The sequence below is a fragment of the Nelumbo lutea genome, chromosome 1, assembly GCF_056320005.1.
Source record: "Nelumbo lutea isolate HS-2025 chromosome 1, American lotus-T2T, whole genome shotgun sequence".
NCBI lineage: Eukaryota > Viridiplantae > Streptophyta > Magnoliopsida > Proteales > Nelumbonaceae > Nelumbo > Nelumbo lutea.
The window spans coordinates 158,720,473-158,738,850 of NC_142684.1; the positions used below are offsets into that span (position 1 = coordinate 158,720,473).

Here is an 18,378-nt window from a genome sequence, read left to right on the forward strand (position 1 = left end):
ACCACCGATGATTAGGACTTAGAGATACAGAGATTGAAGAGATTCTTAGCCACTCAGTTTGAAGTGAAGGATCTAGGGCCTTTATGTTATTTCCTTGGTATTGAAGTTGTCTACTTTAATCAGGGTATCTTCATCTCCTAGAGGAAATATACCCTAGATCTCTTCAAAGATATGGGAAAGCTTCAAGCAAAACCTAATAACACTCCTATAGAAGTACACCACAGGCTTGGGGACTACAATGATGAGCCCATAGCAGACACAAAGCAGTATCAAAATTGGTGGGCAGACTTCTCTATCTATCTATGACAAGACTTGACATTGCATAAGCAATGGAAGTCCTTAGCCAGTTTATGCATGCTCCCCAAGGCCACACACTTAGAGGCAGCAAACAGAGTTCTTGGATACCTAAAGAAATTCCTTGGGACGGAGCTCCTATTTGAAAAGCATGGGCATATGAGAGTTGAGGTTTACACTAATGATTGGGTTGGTTTTATGGATGACAGAAAATCCACTAGTGGCTATTGTGCCTTTGTTGGGGGAATCTTGTTACTTGGAGGAGTAAGAAACAAAGTGTGGTGGCCAGATCTAGTGCAGAAGCTGAATATGGGGACTACTATGGATAAAGAATCTCTTGGGTGAATTGGGCTTTCCTCTCAGTGATCCTATGTCACTCTATTTTGACAATATGGCTACTACCAACATTGCAGCCAATCCTGTTCCCCATGATAGAACTAAACACATAGAGGTTGACGAACACTTCATCAAGGAAAATTTGGAAAAAGGAGAAGTTTGCATTCCCTACATCAGCTCTAAGGAACAACTTGCAAACATCCTTACCAAAGGATTAAACTCCTTGTGGCACTATAATCTATAACTAGTTGGGGATGATTGATATCAACGCCCCAACTTGAGGGGGAGTGATGTAATCTTGGTTATGTGCCGCAAGGACACTGTTGTCTTTCCGTCTTTCTTTATTATTGTATGGTCACCCTAACATATAAATAAAAGGGCTGGCACCCCCAGCTCAAATTTTCTTCAAACTCCAATCTTCTCTTCTCTCTTCTTCTCTTCTCCTTCACTATTCTTTTCTGATCAAACTCAAACACTATGGAAATACTATGAAATATGTCAAAATATGCAATGATATTCTATGAAATGCTAAAAGAAGCATTAATACACCTTTCTAGACTAGTATCTTCTTTGATGCATCTCTTTTTATTCTAATAAATAATTAGAATTAAATCATACACAAAATATAAACCATTTAATATTTTTATTTGTTTTTTGATGAGAAATAGTAACTTTCAATATAAACCATTTATTACTAACTTTCATCAATAATACATCATACAAACATTTAATATTTTTATTTTTTATAGAAAATTATTTATTTATGCATTTTATTTTTTTCTGATAAGAATTAGTTTGAGTAGTATTTTTATTATTATAAAAGTATCTCTTTAGTTTTGTTTTTCATGAACATTTTATCTCATATATTAACTTTCTTACTATATGTTCAATTTCTATTGCTTTTATAAAGACGGTCTACAATATTACCATATAAACCATTAATTAAATCACATAAACCATTTAATAATTTTATTATTATAAAAATATTTTATTTATGCATTTTATTTTATTCTATTTTAACAAGTATTTAGTTTAATCTTACTTGTGCTTTTTTATAAAAAAAATTATATTTTTTTCAAAGATTAACTTTCTTTTTATTTATTCACTTCTTATTACTTTTATATAAGGTCAGTCTACAATTAACTACAGACCTTCATATACTACAACCAATGTTTTAAAAACCAAGCCAAACGCTGAACCATTTTTGCATCCAAGTCAAATCGATCAGATTGCAACACACACACACACACAAATAATATATATATATATATATAAATATATAAATATATATAAATATATGAATATATATGTATGTATATATACATACATAGATAACATAGATATAGATGTATGTAGGTATGTATATAAACATCTATTATATCAATAAAATAATATAAAATTATACTCCAATTGTAATATATGTATATAAAAGCATTATTTTATGATTAATTTATATTTTGTTTCATTTTTCATTTTTTATTTATAAAAACGCTAAAATTTTGAGATTTGAGGCCAAAAGGGGGGTTTTGTTCCAAAATGGCAAGACATCTTTGAGTCCTTGATAACAAGGTTTTCGAACCGTCATTGACCCAGACAATCGGATCATTTGACCTAGGAACCGTCCAGGCAACCGGTTTTATTTCACCCTTAACCTGTTTTGTGGCCAAAAACGTTAACTTGGTCAACAACCCAATGATCCAATTGGTTGAACCGTCAACCCATTTAACTCAAACAACAGTTAGTCTTTTTAATTTTAAACTTTTAGTTTTATTTTTTTATTTTTAATACTTTTACTTGGAATGGTCCATCTATTCAAACCAGATGGTTGAACCGCTAACCCGAAAACCAGTGGCCAAAGCGGTTTGAATTCTGGGTCAATTTTTAAAACATTGCTTGATACACATAAATCTCAAAAAGTTACCTCAAATCAATATAAAGATCACCCCAATCATACAACTGAGTGCAAAGTCAAAGCCATTACTTAATTACTTTTTTATTGTTTTGTTATTTCTCTATTTAAGTATTTTATTATTATTATTTAACTATTTTATTATTATTTTATCATTTTCTATTATTTATATTATTTCATTACCATTATTTTTATTTTATAATACTAATTTTATTCCAAAAAAATGAGCAACATCAATTTATTAATGTTAATTATAATTAACATAAATATCTAGCCTCATACTCAACCATGGGGGCAAAATTATAAAGTAACCATATTACATTCAGCATTCAAGTTTCAGTTTAACATTCTCTAATTCAAATATCAAAATAAAGCCAAAAAACAACAATTTTCAAAGTATTTTTTTCAAGTTGTTTTTGCTCTTTAGACATCAGGCTTCAGACCAACATAACGACAACTAAGGCTCCTGTTGTTAGGCTAATTTATTTGTTTTTTATAGTTGTTGTTAGTGTGCTATCAACCTAGGATGTTGTCAACTTGTTCCTTTCTTCTTTTTTTATTAGTTTTTTTATTAGTGTGTGCCGCCAGGGGCATATTTGTAATCTCCTACTTCTTTTATGTTAAGTTAATTTGGGCAGGTGTTGTGGATGATAGAAAGATCACAATTGGGTACTGCACATTTGTGAGAGGTAAACTGGTGACATGGAAAAAGCAAGAAACAAAGTGTGGTAGCAAGGTCAAGTGCTGAAGCAGAGTATAGGGCTATGGCACATTAGGGTTATTTATTTGTTTTTTATAGTTGTTGTTAGTGTGTTGTCAGCATGTTCCTTTCTTCCTTTTTTATTAGTTTTTTTATTAGGGTGTGCCACCAGGGGCATATTTGTAATCTCCTACTCCTTTTATGTTAAGTTAATATAAATAAGAAGTTGGGTGCTGCCAACGACACTTTTTGACTCTCAATCAGATCTCTCCTTCTTCCCTTCTCTTCTCTTCTCCTCTCTCTTCTCTTCTCTCTCTCTCCAAGAAAGAAAACAGCTCCATTCATAAATGGTACTAAAAAGAAAAAACTTTGAAGCACATAATTCTATTTTAAATATTAACATCCAGGATGCACAACATATCACAAAATAAAATCAATATATATATATATATAAAACATTGTAAGACATCAACCAAACAAAATCAACACTCAGAGTCGGAACTTCAGATTAGGAATATCGAAGTCTGGTTTACTCACAACTGAATATCCATTGCGTGTCAAATCATCCAAGGTTTGTCGCAAGTTCTGTAAAACAAAAATTCAATCAACATAAAGAAAGAAGCAACCAGCACCGGCATTCATGAAAAAGCAAAAGAAAAAACAGGATTAAGTAAATAAGAAATAAACCACAATAGGAATAAGCATTGAATACAAAAAACAATCTAAACTACACCAGATCAAAAAGAATAATGACAATTGAAATCTGATAAAATAATAGTTCCAACATACAACCAGCTAGTCAAAGTTTAGGCTTCTATCCAGGTTAATGTGGATGTAGAAATTGACCAAATTCAACATTATTTACTCCCTTTTTGTTAAGAAGAAATGTAGAAGAGGAGAGGGGCCATGGAAGCCTCAAACAAGTGGATGATGCAAATCATGAAGAAGACAACAAGAGAAAAGGGCCATATCAGCAACTTAAAAAATCCCAAGGAAACTTTGAATTTTTCCCATGGGGCCCATTAGGCACTTAGGTGATCTCTATTTGAGATCCTAATCAGTGAGTTTAGCTAAAAATTACTAGTTAATTCATAGCTTTTTTTTCTATTTGGAGGGGCATTTCTATGATTATCATTTTTTGATTTACAAAGATTTTTTAGATTAATTTTTTTTATCAGTAACAATCAAAACTTTTGTTAATTAATCATGAAACATATTAAAATGATGAAACAGGGCAGCTAGACTCAGCTAACCACCTTTGAAACCCTTTAATGAGTAACTTCAAACATTATTAAAAGAATCTTATAGTAGTATAAAATTAAAAATAGTACAATCATCCTTGGATAGAGCAGCGATTACTACCCTATCTCTAAGGTACTAAACATTTTACAAGCAAGCCCAACACAATTGATTTCTAGTAACCCCTTGCCTTAAGTGTCAGCCATTCCATTTGGTAATCTTAGGACCCATTGTAGCTTCAAATTTATGTTCCTCGTTAGCCATTTGATTTGTTCCACTTTGCTTGATTTTGGTGCCTTTGGAGAGGTTTTTGAGTTAACTATTAAATGAGACTAAGATCTTGTGAATCCAATATGAACTGGAGAAAGTTATGGCCAATTTATTGTCAGTGTTATCAGTGGGTAAAAGCATTGAAAATGGAAAATGGATTGGAAAATTCCTCTTCCTAAACACTATAAATATGTGCTTTTAAACTGGGTAATAAAAAAAACTGATTATGAAAAAAGAAATTGAACCAAGTTATTTGAAGTGTCTCATCTTTCCTTCTCCCCTCTTCTTTTCTTCTAGAACGTGTGAACTGTGAATGCTTCTCTATCTCTTTCTATCTACTTACAAATCTAAATTACTTCTTTCTCTCTATCTCCTCTTATCAATATGCAGATCTAAATCTCAGATCTTGTATTAGTCCCTTGTATGTCATCTTTCCAAATCTGAAGGAAAACTTTGTTTTCTTTGTCAACTCTTCTAAGCCCACCTTTACCAACAGAGCAAACCCATGCTCATTGTTAATCAGAGAGCCCTCAAATAAAGAGAACCAAAATCACAAAGTATCCCCACCCAAGCACTGATCAAAAACAAATAACAACCGAATCCACACTATTTAAACCATTAAGGTCATTAAGAATCAGAACAGTCAGTTTTAACAAAGCAACAAGTAGTCATTAATTAGTCAACCAACTAGTCCTTTGAAGGCCCTAGTACCCTACTAACTGAATCGCTAACCGGTCAGCCAATAGTCATCACCTAGCACAACTAAGCATCATTTTAAAGTTTATTTCATTGACTGCTATTCAGTCACCTAGGAGAGTCTAGGACAACTGAACATCAATTAGATTCACTAGTTTGATTAGCAACTAATCAAAGTGGTCAACCACAAAATTTTTTAAAGTTTATTTAATTATATTTATCTCTAAGTTTTTAAAATAATAATGGTTTATTTTGTTATATTCATGCTGTTGCTTTAAGTATCTGTGATGGCATATGGTTTACTGAGGATGTATAAATAGAAATAAGGCACAAGATAAAGAAGAGTGTGGAGGAGTTGTATTAAGTCTTCTTCCAACCAGTTTTTGTGAACCGAATTGAGAGCAAGAAGACAAACAGAATTAAGGGTGTCAAGACAAGAAGTTCAGGACTGTTATCAGTCTTGGACCCTAATGAATCTCAGGATCGAAGATAAGCAGAAAGAAAGAGGAGAGAAGAGAAAGAGGGAGAAGAAGCAGTAGAACACAAGGGTTGAAAGGAGGAGCAGAAGCTTCATGTTCTGCCGCCGCCACTTTAATTAATATTTATAGGTTATGCTCATTACATGGAAAGGACAGATCTACCCTTAGTCTTTACATAACAAATAGAGTAAAACAAAGACCAAAATAAATAACAACTGAAACAACTAAATGACCAATAGCTAACCCTAGGCAGACTAGAATATCTTCTACCCTACGAACACAGTGGGACCGTAGCTGTGGGGCCCACTTCAGTGTTCTCTACATCAAGAATAGTTGACCCCCACCCCGAAGAGTCTCTTTTATATTAAAGAGATAAAAGATATGTACAAATACAAGAATGCCCTTACAGGGCTGAAAGATAAAATGAACAAATAAAATAATAAAAATACGATATTGTACAAGGACTACTCTAAAAATGTACATCGAGGTATATCTTCACACTCCCCCTCAAACTGATGCATAGATATCAGCATCAGTTTGCCCACAAGAATGAGGTGTCGACTTTTAGTCATGGCCTTAGTGAAGATGTCGGCAATCTGCATGTGAGAGGCTACATGAGGAAGAGATATAGAGCCTACAACAAGGTCTCTAATAAAGTGACAATCCACCTCGATATGTTTAGTCCTCTCATGAAAGACAGAATTAGATGCGATCTTGATAGCGCTAGTGTTGTCTACATACAAAGGGATAGGAGTAGGAAGAGGAGTACCAAGATCCATGAAAAGAGACTTCAGCCAAACAATCTTGCTACATGCAGAAGACATAGCTTTATACTCGGCTTTAGCAGAAGACTAAGATACAATTTGTTGTTTCTTGCACTTCCAAGAAATGAGAGAGTCGCATATGAAGACGCACCACCCAATAGTGGATTAGCGAGTGTAAGGACAACCAACCCAATCGGCATCAACTTAAACCCTCAACTGTATGGATGACGAGGAAGAGAAAACAGTCCCTGAGAGGTTGTCTCTAACATAGCAGATGATGCGGTGAACAGTGTTTTAAAAGGCGTGGGAGGTGTACGCCTGGAGGCACCTCTAGGCGAGGCGCTCCCAAAACGCCTTGAGGCGCTTTTCTCATGAGGCATGCTAGAGGCGTACGCCTCTTGCACCTCATGCACATCTGATATGAAAATACAGAAAAATAAAAGAAAAAAAAAGGAAAAAAAAAGGAAAGGAAAGGAAAGGAAAAGAAAGGAAAGGAAAAGAAAAGGAGAGGAAAGAGAAGAAAAAAGAGAAAATGAAAGAAAAGAAAAAGGAAGGGAAGAAAAGATAAGAGGAAAGAAAATGGTTTGCCCCTTGTCCCTTCGACTGGGGGGCGAAGCCCCCCAAACCCCTTCGCTTTGACAAGACCCCCCCCCCTTTGAACAACTGTTATGCATCTTTATTCTTCTTACTATAAAAGAATTTTATTTAAAATAAAGAAAAAATGAGATCCCCCCTTCCCTTTCATCCTCCCCATAACCCCCCTCGTCTTAAGGAGGCTTACGCTTCCTTGTGTTTGGGAGGCTTAGGCCCTTTGCATTCTGAATTACGCCTCATGCATCTAGGTAGTGGAACGCCTCACATCACGCCTCCGCATTTTAAAACACTAATGATGAATAGCAGTCATATTTGGTTGTCGCGGAGTAGAAACAAATTGACCAATGACCTAAACAGCATGGGAAATATCAGACCTTTGGATTTAGATGGCTTGACATTCAACTCCAAGGGGTATCAACATGTTTCTCATCAGTAATTCCAGCAAATTTAACGAGATCAAAGGCGTATTTTTGTTAACAAATGAAATACCCTCGATTGCTACAATGAACCTCCAAACCCAAGTAAGAGGGCCTAGGTCCTTCATGTGAAATAAGTTATGAAGTAAGGACCTCAGCTCACAAATGCCATCACGATCATCCCCAGTTAAAAGCATGTCATCAACATAAAATAGGAGGATAGTGATACCCTGGGGTCTTCTCTTAATAAAGAGAGAGTAGTAAGAGGAACTCTGATTATACCCAGCTGCAACAACATCCAGGAAGCGCTCAAACCAAGCACTGGGTGCTTGCTTCAAACAATATAGACTTCTTTAGGCGACAAACAGATGAAGGATCACTGCAATATCCAAGCGAAGGTTTCATGTAGATTGTCTCCTTCAATTCACCGTGAAGAAAAACATTCTTCACATCTAATTGGTAAATAGTCCAAGAATGAACAGCAGATATGGCCATAAGAGTCTGAATTGTGGTGATCTTAGCAACTGGGGCAAATGTTTCTTCATAATCAATCCCATATTCCTGACTATCTCCTTGGGCAACTAACCGAGCCTTATATAGATCAAGGGAACCATCTAACTTTAGTTTGATCGTATAGCTTCCAACAATAGAAGCATCTAGAAAAGCTGGCACAAGATCCCAAGTATCATTCTCATGGAGGGCTTGAATTCCGACATCCATGGCTTCTTTCCACTGATAACTTCTAATGGCTTGTTGATAAGATTTAGGGATATCTGTGGAAGAAAGTGCAACAGAAAAGGAATTATGGTTTGAAGGAAAACCATAGCAGTCAGGGGATCGAGAAATACGATTGGAACAATGAAGTGGAATAACCAAACTACTATCTAAAATAGAAGAATCTTCGGTCAATGTATCACTTACAGGGGATATCGGAGATGGATGCTTTGGACCAGGTGGAAGGGGGGTTGTAGGCACAAGGACCGAGACACGCAGCCGCTTGTGGGTGAAGACAAGAAAATCTCTCAGTCAAGGAAATAGTAGTGCCATATGAATCGAAGTCCTACAAAACAGAGATGGAAGGAATAGACAATCTAGAAACCCCAGCAAAGGAGATATGTTCAAGAAACACAACATTCTGGGAAATCCGAATACGACGAATAGCGGGATTATAGCACAAAAATCCTTTGTGATCAGGACTATATCCCACAAAGGCACACATAGCAGGCTGAGTAGTTAATTTAGATCGTTCACGAACAAGAAGATGTACAAAACAAAGACAACCAAAAACATGAAGACTAGAAAAACCTGGGGGATGACCAAAAAGTTTTTAGAAGGGAGAAGTGTTGCCTAGAATAGAGGAGGGAAGAAAATCGATCAACTACACGGTTGTACTGGCTGCTTCTACTCAAAACGAAGTTAGAATATGAGATTCCTATAGTAATGTCCACACAACACTGAGAATATGTCCGTTCTTCCGTTCAGCCACATCATTCTGTTATAGAGTGTCTAGGCAGTTGCACTAAGACTAAATTCCATAACTCCTCAAGTAGACCTAAAAGCCTCCATCTCTATATTCTCCCCTTGAATCTGAGCGAAGGATAGTCACATTGCACTTGAATTTATTTTGCACCTTAATCGATTTTGCACCATAGTATGAAATAATTTAAATGTGCCAAAGACTTCTGATTTGTGCCACAAAAAATAAAACCAAGTATATCTAGTATAATCATCTATAAACAATAAAAAATATATGTATCCCAATCGTGAAGTAATAGAAGTAGACCAAACATCACTATGTATTATCTCAAAAGGTTTAGTAGCATGTTTAGATGTATGATGAAATGGTAAAACATGACTTTTACTCAAACAGCACACAGTGCAATAAACATCAAAAGTATAAACAGGAGGAATTTTATTCTTAATCAAACCAGATAAACAAAAATTTTAATTTTTTGGAATATGGATGGCCCAACTGTTTATGCCATAAATCTCAAATATTACTTCTATAACTCAACAAAAAATTAGACAAAGAAGAACTAAGTAAAGTTGAGGATGCTCCGGATTGAGATTTCTCGAACTCCAGCGCAAACAAACAGCCCAGTGTACGCCCCTTCCCTTTCACCTTCCCAGTGTATCGGTCATGTATCAAGCAACCACCATGAGAAAAGGTGATAACATTTCCTTCATCAATAAGTTGGCCAACAGAAATCATATCAATAATAAAGTTGGGTATTAAGAGGATTTTGGAGGGAAGGAAGGATCTAGTTGGTGACAATTTAAGCGACAGATCATTGCTACCAGCGATGTCTAACTTTTCACCATTGGCAGTAATAATATATTTATGGTGAGTTCCAGTGGACGGATTTGGGTGACTGAGGTAGTCTCCTATCATATGATTGTTGGCACCTGAATCTATAATCCAAGCATGTGAAGAGGAAGAACAATATGCAAAGAACTTACCAAACAAGCCAATAGCAGAGAAAGCATAGAAAATAGCAGAAGATACCAATTGCCAAACCTTTTCTTCATCCATGACACCTGTTGAATCGCCTTTCACTGAATAATCACCCTTGGTGGATACAGTGTATGCTGCTTGTCCATCTGTTGCCTGATAGACCCGGGGCTGAGTCTTTTTCTGAGAACCCTTAGTTAGTCGGATTAGGCAGTCTGGAATGATGTGACCATGTTGCTTGCAATAGATGCACACATTCTTCTTCTCACAATGAGATACGATGTGTCCAAAACCCTTACACTCATAGCATTAAGTTTTGGATAAGTCCTTGGAGGTTGGTTTCTTACCCCCATGAGCAACAAAGGTTGTTTCAACCCCAACTTCAGCCATCTTCCCATCAAACTCGACAACAGTGAGAAGTCTAGTCTCTTCCCTCAGAAGCTCCCCTAAAACAAAATCCATATTTAGAAGTGTTCCCCTACTCAGAATGTTGAACATGATTATCTCATATTCAGGTCTAAGTCTCATCAAGAACTTAGTCACCTTTCTCTTCTCAAAGTGCTTCTGAAAATATTCCACACACTCGGCTGGATCCGAGGGTTCAATGTGAACAATCCCATATTCAGCCCATAAATCAAGAAAACCAAAATAATATTCATGTATCCTCATATCTCCTTGGTTGTAGGAAAATATTTTTTATTCTATCTAATATTGTTTAGATGCATTGGACTGTTGATGAACTTTTTCCAGATACAAGTACATCTCATAGGTTGTTTTCATTCTCCTCATAGGTACAAATATATGATAATCAATAGAACTCAGAATCCAATAAACAAGTTTACCAGTATCCAACTTCCATTGTTGTAAAGCCTTGACCTCGATCTCAATTGGTTTAGTGATTGTTCCATTCAAATATCCTTCTAAGCCTTTCCCTTCAACATAAAAGTCAAAATGAAACTTCCACTTCCCATTGTTCTGTCCATTCATCTTCACAGGAATGATATCACCTTTGTCTGAAGCCATTACAGCAAGAAAATAGCACAAAATAGGGTTCGGTTGAAGTTTAAAGGAACTCGACTGAAGTAAAACTTGATCAAAATGAGTGAAATAAGTTGTAATCGAATCCAAGATAGTCAAAAAACTGAGAAAGGAACTCCTTACTTTCACCGGAGATTGTTAAAGATCCAGTAGAAGAAGAAAACTAAAAACACAATCCAGAAAAGGATAGTTTGGGCATAGCCGCCTAGAAGAGAAGTCCAGATCTCTCTCAAAACTTCACAGATCTTAGTGAAACTTTCAAAGTATGTTGAGAAGGGCTAGGCGACAACTCCTTTTAAATCTTACTGCAAACAGATGTCAAACGAGAGAGATCCAATGAAACCTCTCTTTCTGGATGCACAGAAAACAAAAAAATGATTCCTAGAAAGATCAAAACAGTCTAGGACCAATCGGCAGAGATGCAAGTTCTCAATTGATCAAGAAAACAAGGTAGATCAGAGAGAAAGAAGATCAAAGGGCAACCTGCTCTGATACCATGTGAACCGAATTGAGAGCAAGAAGAAAATAGAATTAAGGGTGTCAAGAATAGTCGACCCCCACCCCAAAGAGTCTCTTTAATATTAAAGAGAGAAAATATATGTACAATTACAAGAATAACCTTACGGGGCTGAAAGATAAAAAGAACATATAAAATAATAAGAATACGATGTCGTACAACAAGGACTACTCTAATAATGTACATCAAGGCATATCTTCACAGTTTTGTGCTGGTATGTGATTACCAAAAATAAGAAGCATATCAAATAGTCAAGGTCACACTCCTTAATTGGAAAACAAAGGCTGCAACTCTCTATCATCCAGCTTGCTTTTTTATGTTTGCAAGACACTGCAAACAAATGCTCCATAGATAGTCATCGTATCAACCAGAAAGGCCCCAAAAATACTGGTCATCACCTTACTGCATTGATAACACTAAGCACAATTGACATCCATGTGCATTTCCTTTATCAATCTCAAGATTCTCAAGTCGCAACAAATTATTGATAAATGATAACAAATAGTGTATGAAGCATGAACTTCAAAAGAACTCAAATTGGTAGACAATACTATCATATTTTGAGGATAGAAAAACCTAGACCACCAACCTCAAGATATCATCAAATTAGCCCATAAATTATCAAAGCCTGCTGTTGGGAGCAATAATATATCATATGAATGTTGGAACCCATGTAGAGAAATATGATAAGAAATTACTGTCTTGGAAAAATTAAATACCAAGTTACCAACAGGAGAGAGGTATTCTTTCACCAGCGTCCGATGGTTTAGTACAAACTTAAAGGAGGTGAACAAAATGGATCTCATGGATCAAAGTGCTTTCCTACCTATTATTCCAATTCATATTCATGTCGGAAGGTGATGCCCTTCAGAGTCTCAGAAGGGGACCATTTAATCAAGTATTGGGCACCCTCCACAATTTCTATGAGTACCCTAGTTCCACTTAGATAAGACGAAGTCATAAAGATGAATCTAGCTGGGTCCACCTGTGGGGAATATATAGAAAAAGCAATTGAAAAATGACAGTCATAGGATAAATATACCATAACAGGGCATCCTGCTCTTGGAATACTATCTGAATGCAAACCACCAAAGGGATTCAAACCAGCATGCTCAACAAGAACACACGCATCAATACCAATAGCTTCATAAAAATCCCCAACCTGAAAGAAGAAAGAACTGTATCCATTCAAGATCAAATTCATATCAATATTAACAAGATAGAAAAAAGAACGAAAAGATCAGAAGAATTATTAGCAAGTCATTTACAGGACGGGATGCCATGGTGTATGGTGTTTTCTGATATTATAGTATAGATTCATGCAACTAAAGATAAATGCAAGGCTACAATAATAGAGTGATGCTTTATTGCTTTTAAAGCCAAAAATGTTTCAAGATATATTGGACTGATACAGATTACATGTATTGCAATTATAGCAAAAAATAGTACTGACAATGATGGTGCACCATTAAAATTGATGATCAGAAGATATCCCAAATAAACTATTTCCAGTATCTTGGCTAAATTGAATAAGATGCTGATGATGAAATTAGAACAGGACAGCTGAAGTGGAGAGAATCCAGTCTGCTGTATGACTAGCATATGATCAAAAGTTTTTTAAAGATATTAAGATGATCAAAAGTTAATTGAAGGGAGTGACTTGGTACAAGTAGAAGGCTCTAAAAGGGCAAGGAGAGACCAAAGAAAATGTGCAAACAAATAATCCAAGGGCTTATAGTTTAACAGAAAACAGAGCTCTTGATACAGCACAGCGGTGGGACCACACCCCAGATAGTAGAGAATAAGGCTGAGATAAATAGAGTAGGAATCACGACACCATTCTCCAAAGACCATAGACAAACATACAACAATAGATAAAAACATCAATCTTCACAGCTCATCCACCCATTAAGAGAAAAATGTGAAAGAATGGAAAGAAATGGAAGCAAAAGAGTAACATACTCTACATAGTAAAACTTCACGTGGAAACCTCATCTTAAATTGCAGCATCTCCCAGTTGAGTGTACCCTCTTTCAAACTACATTAACACAATTATAGATCAACAATCTATATAAAACATAAACCTTAAAGTTGTGCATGTGAAGAAAAAATACAGTGCACAGATGCAGTTAGAGATTCTTTAAAATAAGCACCTAAAGCAACAGCCATTTTAATGTTTTAGAAAAAGATATCTCATAAAGCTAGTCGTGTGCATCCCCATCAAAGCCTGTACTTAAATTCAAATACAATAAGCAGTACATTTTCTGAAATTTCACAGCATTCTTTTTCATCGAGAAAGATAATGCAATTTGTTAGAACTCAGGAGATGATTACAATTCTGAAAACACCAAAAGATTTAGCCCTTATACAGTGAGGGACTGTACATCAGTGCAAACTAACTAAACAGCAGAAAGAACCACTGCAAATCAAAACAGTTTATCCATACACAGTATACAATGAAAAGGCACTCCTATAAACTCCTTTGTCACAGACATCCAAGCAAAGATCTTTCTCACAACACCTCTCAACATCTCATCTTTCTGATTTTTCTTGTTGTGGAAAATACTCTTGTTTCTTTCCAACCATCTTTGTTGACAATAAATAAAAAGCAGAAAATAATATTAAGAAAAGAAATAAGGATACATGAGCAGTGATAAAATATCACCCACAAGCAAGAAAAAAGAAACTCAGAACCCACCTCTCTATTCTAAACAATCTTTCCAAAGAGCCCAACAAAGAATAAAACCCCAGACAAAACACACAAAAACCTCAAATCACCACATACTTAATCCAGCCCTCTTCTTACACTTGATAACCTACCCAACCAATAAAAAAACCAAACAGACCTCCTGCAATTCATGGTTCATGACTTCATGCCCATTTAATCATCTCGTCTGGAAATTTGAATGTAAACCTCTATGTTCCTTTTGTTGATTTTCCTCATTTTTTCACTTTCTTACATAGCCCAACCACACATAAACCCATCTTCAATCTTGTAAAAACTTTCAGTACTGGTACAATACGGTGATTTCTTTGATTTCTGAACCTTCTTACTACATTAGGAACCTTCTCAATATCCTTTGAGCCCGAAAGTTAGCATTTATCCTTTCAAGTTCAAAGACCACATTCTTCTCAAAGATCCGGTTTGCTAGTTGCTACCAACTATCCATTCTCTTCAGGCTCATACCCATCTGCTCTCAATCTGGTTTGGATATCTGTACTTCTTTCATTGCAGCAAGACTGCTCATGAACCAAATGGTTTTCCTTGCCCTTCAGAAGTCTGCTAAATTTTTCTTCCAAATCCCCAAATTTCTTCCTTGCAAGTTCCTCCCTCCTATAAAGAACAGGCCCAAAATTTGATTACCTCCACCTTAGCATTCACTACTGTTTCCAAATTAACTCCCCCCTCTTCTTGAGTCCATTACCCACCAACCAGCTACTATCTCCTCCACAGATCTTGGGAAAGTCCATTTCAGCTCCATGGATTTGAGAGGAAGTCAGTCCAAACATTGAAGCTGACTCGATAATGGACAAAAAAAAATGATTTTCTGTTTCCAGCCACCTTCCAAGCAAATTTGTCAACTCACCACTAGTCGTTGGCATATAGGCAAATTAGAGGTCAAATAATCTTTTTAACGAAAGATTTAAGTCCCCGAGAATTTATTAATTCTTCAGAGGCCAAATTGTGCTGCAAAAGCCTCATTCAACTAGAAGTTGCCAACTGACCTCAATATTCTCAGCATACAATATACAATAACCCCTAAGCCCACTTAACCAAGGTTCAAAGTATTGACACAATACACCTCATATCAGAGTATCATATCGTATTGGCAGGGTGCCAATACATATTTTTTAAGGCTAATCCCCAAACCCATTATTTTATCTGTTAATCTATATTAAACCTACCCTTCAGACCTATTCTTGAAAAGAGTTACAAATAAAATAAAGATGTGTGGTACAAAGTACCGATACACCACCATATCGGGATGTATCGATACTTTGAACCTAGCACATAACATTGTTGGGGGCCACAAGGCTAATGACTTCAAATACAGATATTTCTATAGATTTCTGCCATAAGGACAGTAGGCATGCTTTAGATTTTCTAACTAGTGTAAAAGACTTCACTTTACTATTAGAAACAGAGTTCAGAGACTAGAACACCATGCAGAATCTCCTTGTATCTCCTATGAACGACTCTCCTTTTTTCTCAAATAGAACACAAAGGAAATCATAGATAAGTAAATTAGAAAAAAAAAATCTATTTCCAATTGGGATTTGGGACAGAAGTATCTCACCTCCCATTTTTCAGGCTGTCATCTACACCTAGCAAATTTGAATAGGTAAGCCGTTTAACCAGTTGGATGGAAGAAGGCTTTCTGAAAAACTGTAATCTCTGCATAAAAGTTCATGGTACAAGAGAAATTGGGAAGGATTGCAAGAAATTCTGTAAACACAAATGTGGGATAAAAATGAGAAAATGTGACCAAGTGGTGTCAATAGAATCAGAACACATGTACCTCTTTCCACCACATTATATGAGAATGATCTTTTTCTTCTAGAATAGGTTTTGCTTCCTTCAGTTTTTTAGTTGCTTTCACATTTCCCCTCGAAAGCCTCTCTGTCTTGAAACAATGGACCCAATCACCTTGTCCTCTGCTAAGTGAAGAAAGAAAACTATTCCATATCAAATACTAATTACATGATCACACAAAGAAATATATGAAAGAAAATTAAAGATCGCCAGAACAGATAACACTTTGAGAAAATTGTAAAAAGAAACAGGAAAGCATCAAGATTAATTAACTGCTAACATTCCAGTACTAAGAGAACTTATTCTCTGAGACAGTAAAGTATCGTGCACTAATTACAAGTACCAATATATACAAATGCCATCCATGTACAACTAGGAGTTATACAGTGCCCAACTATCAATTGTTCATCGATCAATTTTTCATGTAAGGAAACAAAAGAGATTAAGTGTTAAATGCATTTTATTCTTGAGCAACAACAAAATTAACATTACTAAGAAGCAAAATAGAAAGCATAGGAACAACCAAAGGGAACAAGCATAAAACAACAAAGAAGAGCATATTCTGTAAATTTGGCCATGTTAGATACCATGCTGCATCCATGTTCTGGACACCTTTCAGCACCCATAAACAAAGCTCGCCCACTCAATCATGTCTCATCCACTTCAGACACCAACTCATTTAGTTAAAAAATAACACCTCTAACCTGTGGAGAATGGTGAAATTGCACATGGAAAGAAATTCAATTACTGATCAACCATAGGGACACTCACTGTTGGCCAAATTGCAACCAACAAACGAAATGTCTACTCTCAATTTATAATATGTTGCACTGGAGCAAGTTGTTCAGTTTGGATGAAATTGGCCAACCAATTTGTGCATAGATTCATGTAATACACATCATGAAAAACAATAAAACCGCAAAGAGGGGATATAGGAGTCTGAACAATTTTTTCTTTAATACATTTAAAAATCACGTTACTAAAATGAATTAAAGTTCCATCAAATAGAGATGGACCTGCAAGAGCATTCTTGTAACCAATGCACTAATAAATTGAAGTACTCCGGATCAACACTTCTGAATCCAAGCTGAGGCTCATAATATGTTTAGTCAATCATTCACATTGGCACCCATTAGTATACAACCCTTAGCATGAAAAAACTGTGATGGAATCAGCACGCCTTTCTTGTACAACAACAAATATATCTCCCACTACCCTCAAATAACAACTACCGAATAGTCTCTCCCAGAAAGTTTAGCTAAGCTGTACTTTTCTTCTCTGTCATATACAACAAACATACGGACAACAGTTCAACGAGTTATGAAAACCCATGCAATAAGACCAGATAGTGCTTTATGACATCCAAGGTCCGAAGTTGTAATGTCACCAGACATCAAGTCTGTTTGAAACGAACAAGCACAGAAATGCGTGGAAGCTAGTCTTAGTAATGGATAAAAAAGAATGTGAACGGAAGCGAGGGAACAGGATAATTACAGTGAAAGCGATGATGAATCAAATGGTCTAAACCTATGAGCGGGGGAACCAAGCAAGAGAGCAAGAGAACGCCAGCGCGGCAAGGAGACCATGACGGTTTTTGTAGTTAACCAAAACATGGCGTCGCTCCCCTTCACGTTCTCTGCTCTTCTTTTTCTCGTTTCTTGGTGCTTCTCCTTTTCTGTGTCGGTGAAAAAACTGAATTAGGGCATTAAATAGGGTTTTGAGTTCCAGGAGCTTTATTTGTTCTGCTTGCTCCTTCCCGCCAGAAGAAAGATAGAAGCAGAAAAGCCAGAGAGGGATTTTGGGGAAGCGTGAAGGTGAGAGGATTAGTGTGAAAAATCTTTTTAAACTCATACTCAGCCAATCGGATCACATAGCACTCAGCCGATATCAGATTGGCGCCCATAATCACATCTAGTCGTGCATTGAGAATATCTCCCGTACATCAATGTTAAATTCGTGGAGATGCTCCTAGTGAACGGCTAGATTTTCTTGATTGAAGTTGTGTGCAGAGTAGTGAATCCCGTCGCGGAGCGAATGTGTCATCATTTGCAATTTTGCACGATATAATATCTTGTTCGAACGGTTATTCTTACCAGAAAACTGTATGTTTCAAACGGATCACCAAAAGCCGACCCGGAAA

At 36.1% G+C, this 18,378-nt stretch overlaps 1 protein-coding gene across 4 annotated transcripts in view; it reads right to left on the minus strand.

Annotated features, from left to right (window-relative positions):
• The window catches only part of MSH1 (MUTL protein homolog 1), an 82,147-nt gene extending 64,069 nt beyond the window's left edge, over nucleotides 1-18,078 (minus strand). For 2 of the 4 annotated variants that reach the window (XM_088958244.1, XM_088958237.1), the window contains exons 1-6: nucleotides 17,733-17,998; nucleotides 16,225-16,363; nucleotides 16,003-16,100; nucleotides 13,667-13,742; nucleotides 12,747-12,866; nucleotides 3,777-3,824 (exon numbers count right to left, since the gene is read on the minus strand). In XM_088958244.1, the coding sequence (XP_088814370.1) occupies nucleotides 3,777-3,824; nucleotides 12,747-12,866; nucleotides 13,667-13,742; nucleotides 16,003-16,100; nucleotides 16,225-16,363; nucleotides 17,733-17,851 (600 nt within the window). In that variant the 5' untranslated portion in view covers nucleotides 17,852-17,998. Of the gene's footprint in view, nucleotides 1-3,776; nucleotides 3,825-12,746; nucleotides 12,867-13,666; nucleotides 13,743-16,002; nucleotides 16,101-16,224; nucleotides 16,364-17,254; nucleotides 17,396-17,732 lie in introns of those variants that run through there. The other 2 variants (XM_088958252.1, XM_088958261.1) reach the window with 2 other exon arrangements.
• Between the last annotated feature and the right edge of the window lie 300 nt (nucleotides 18,079-18,378).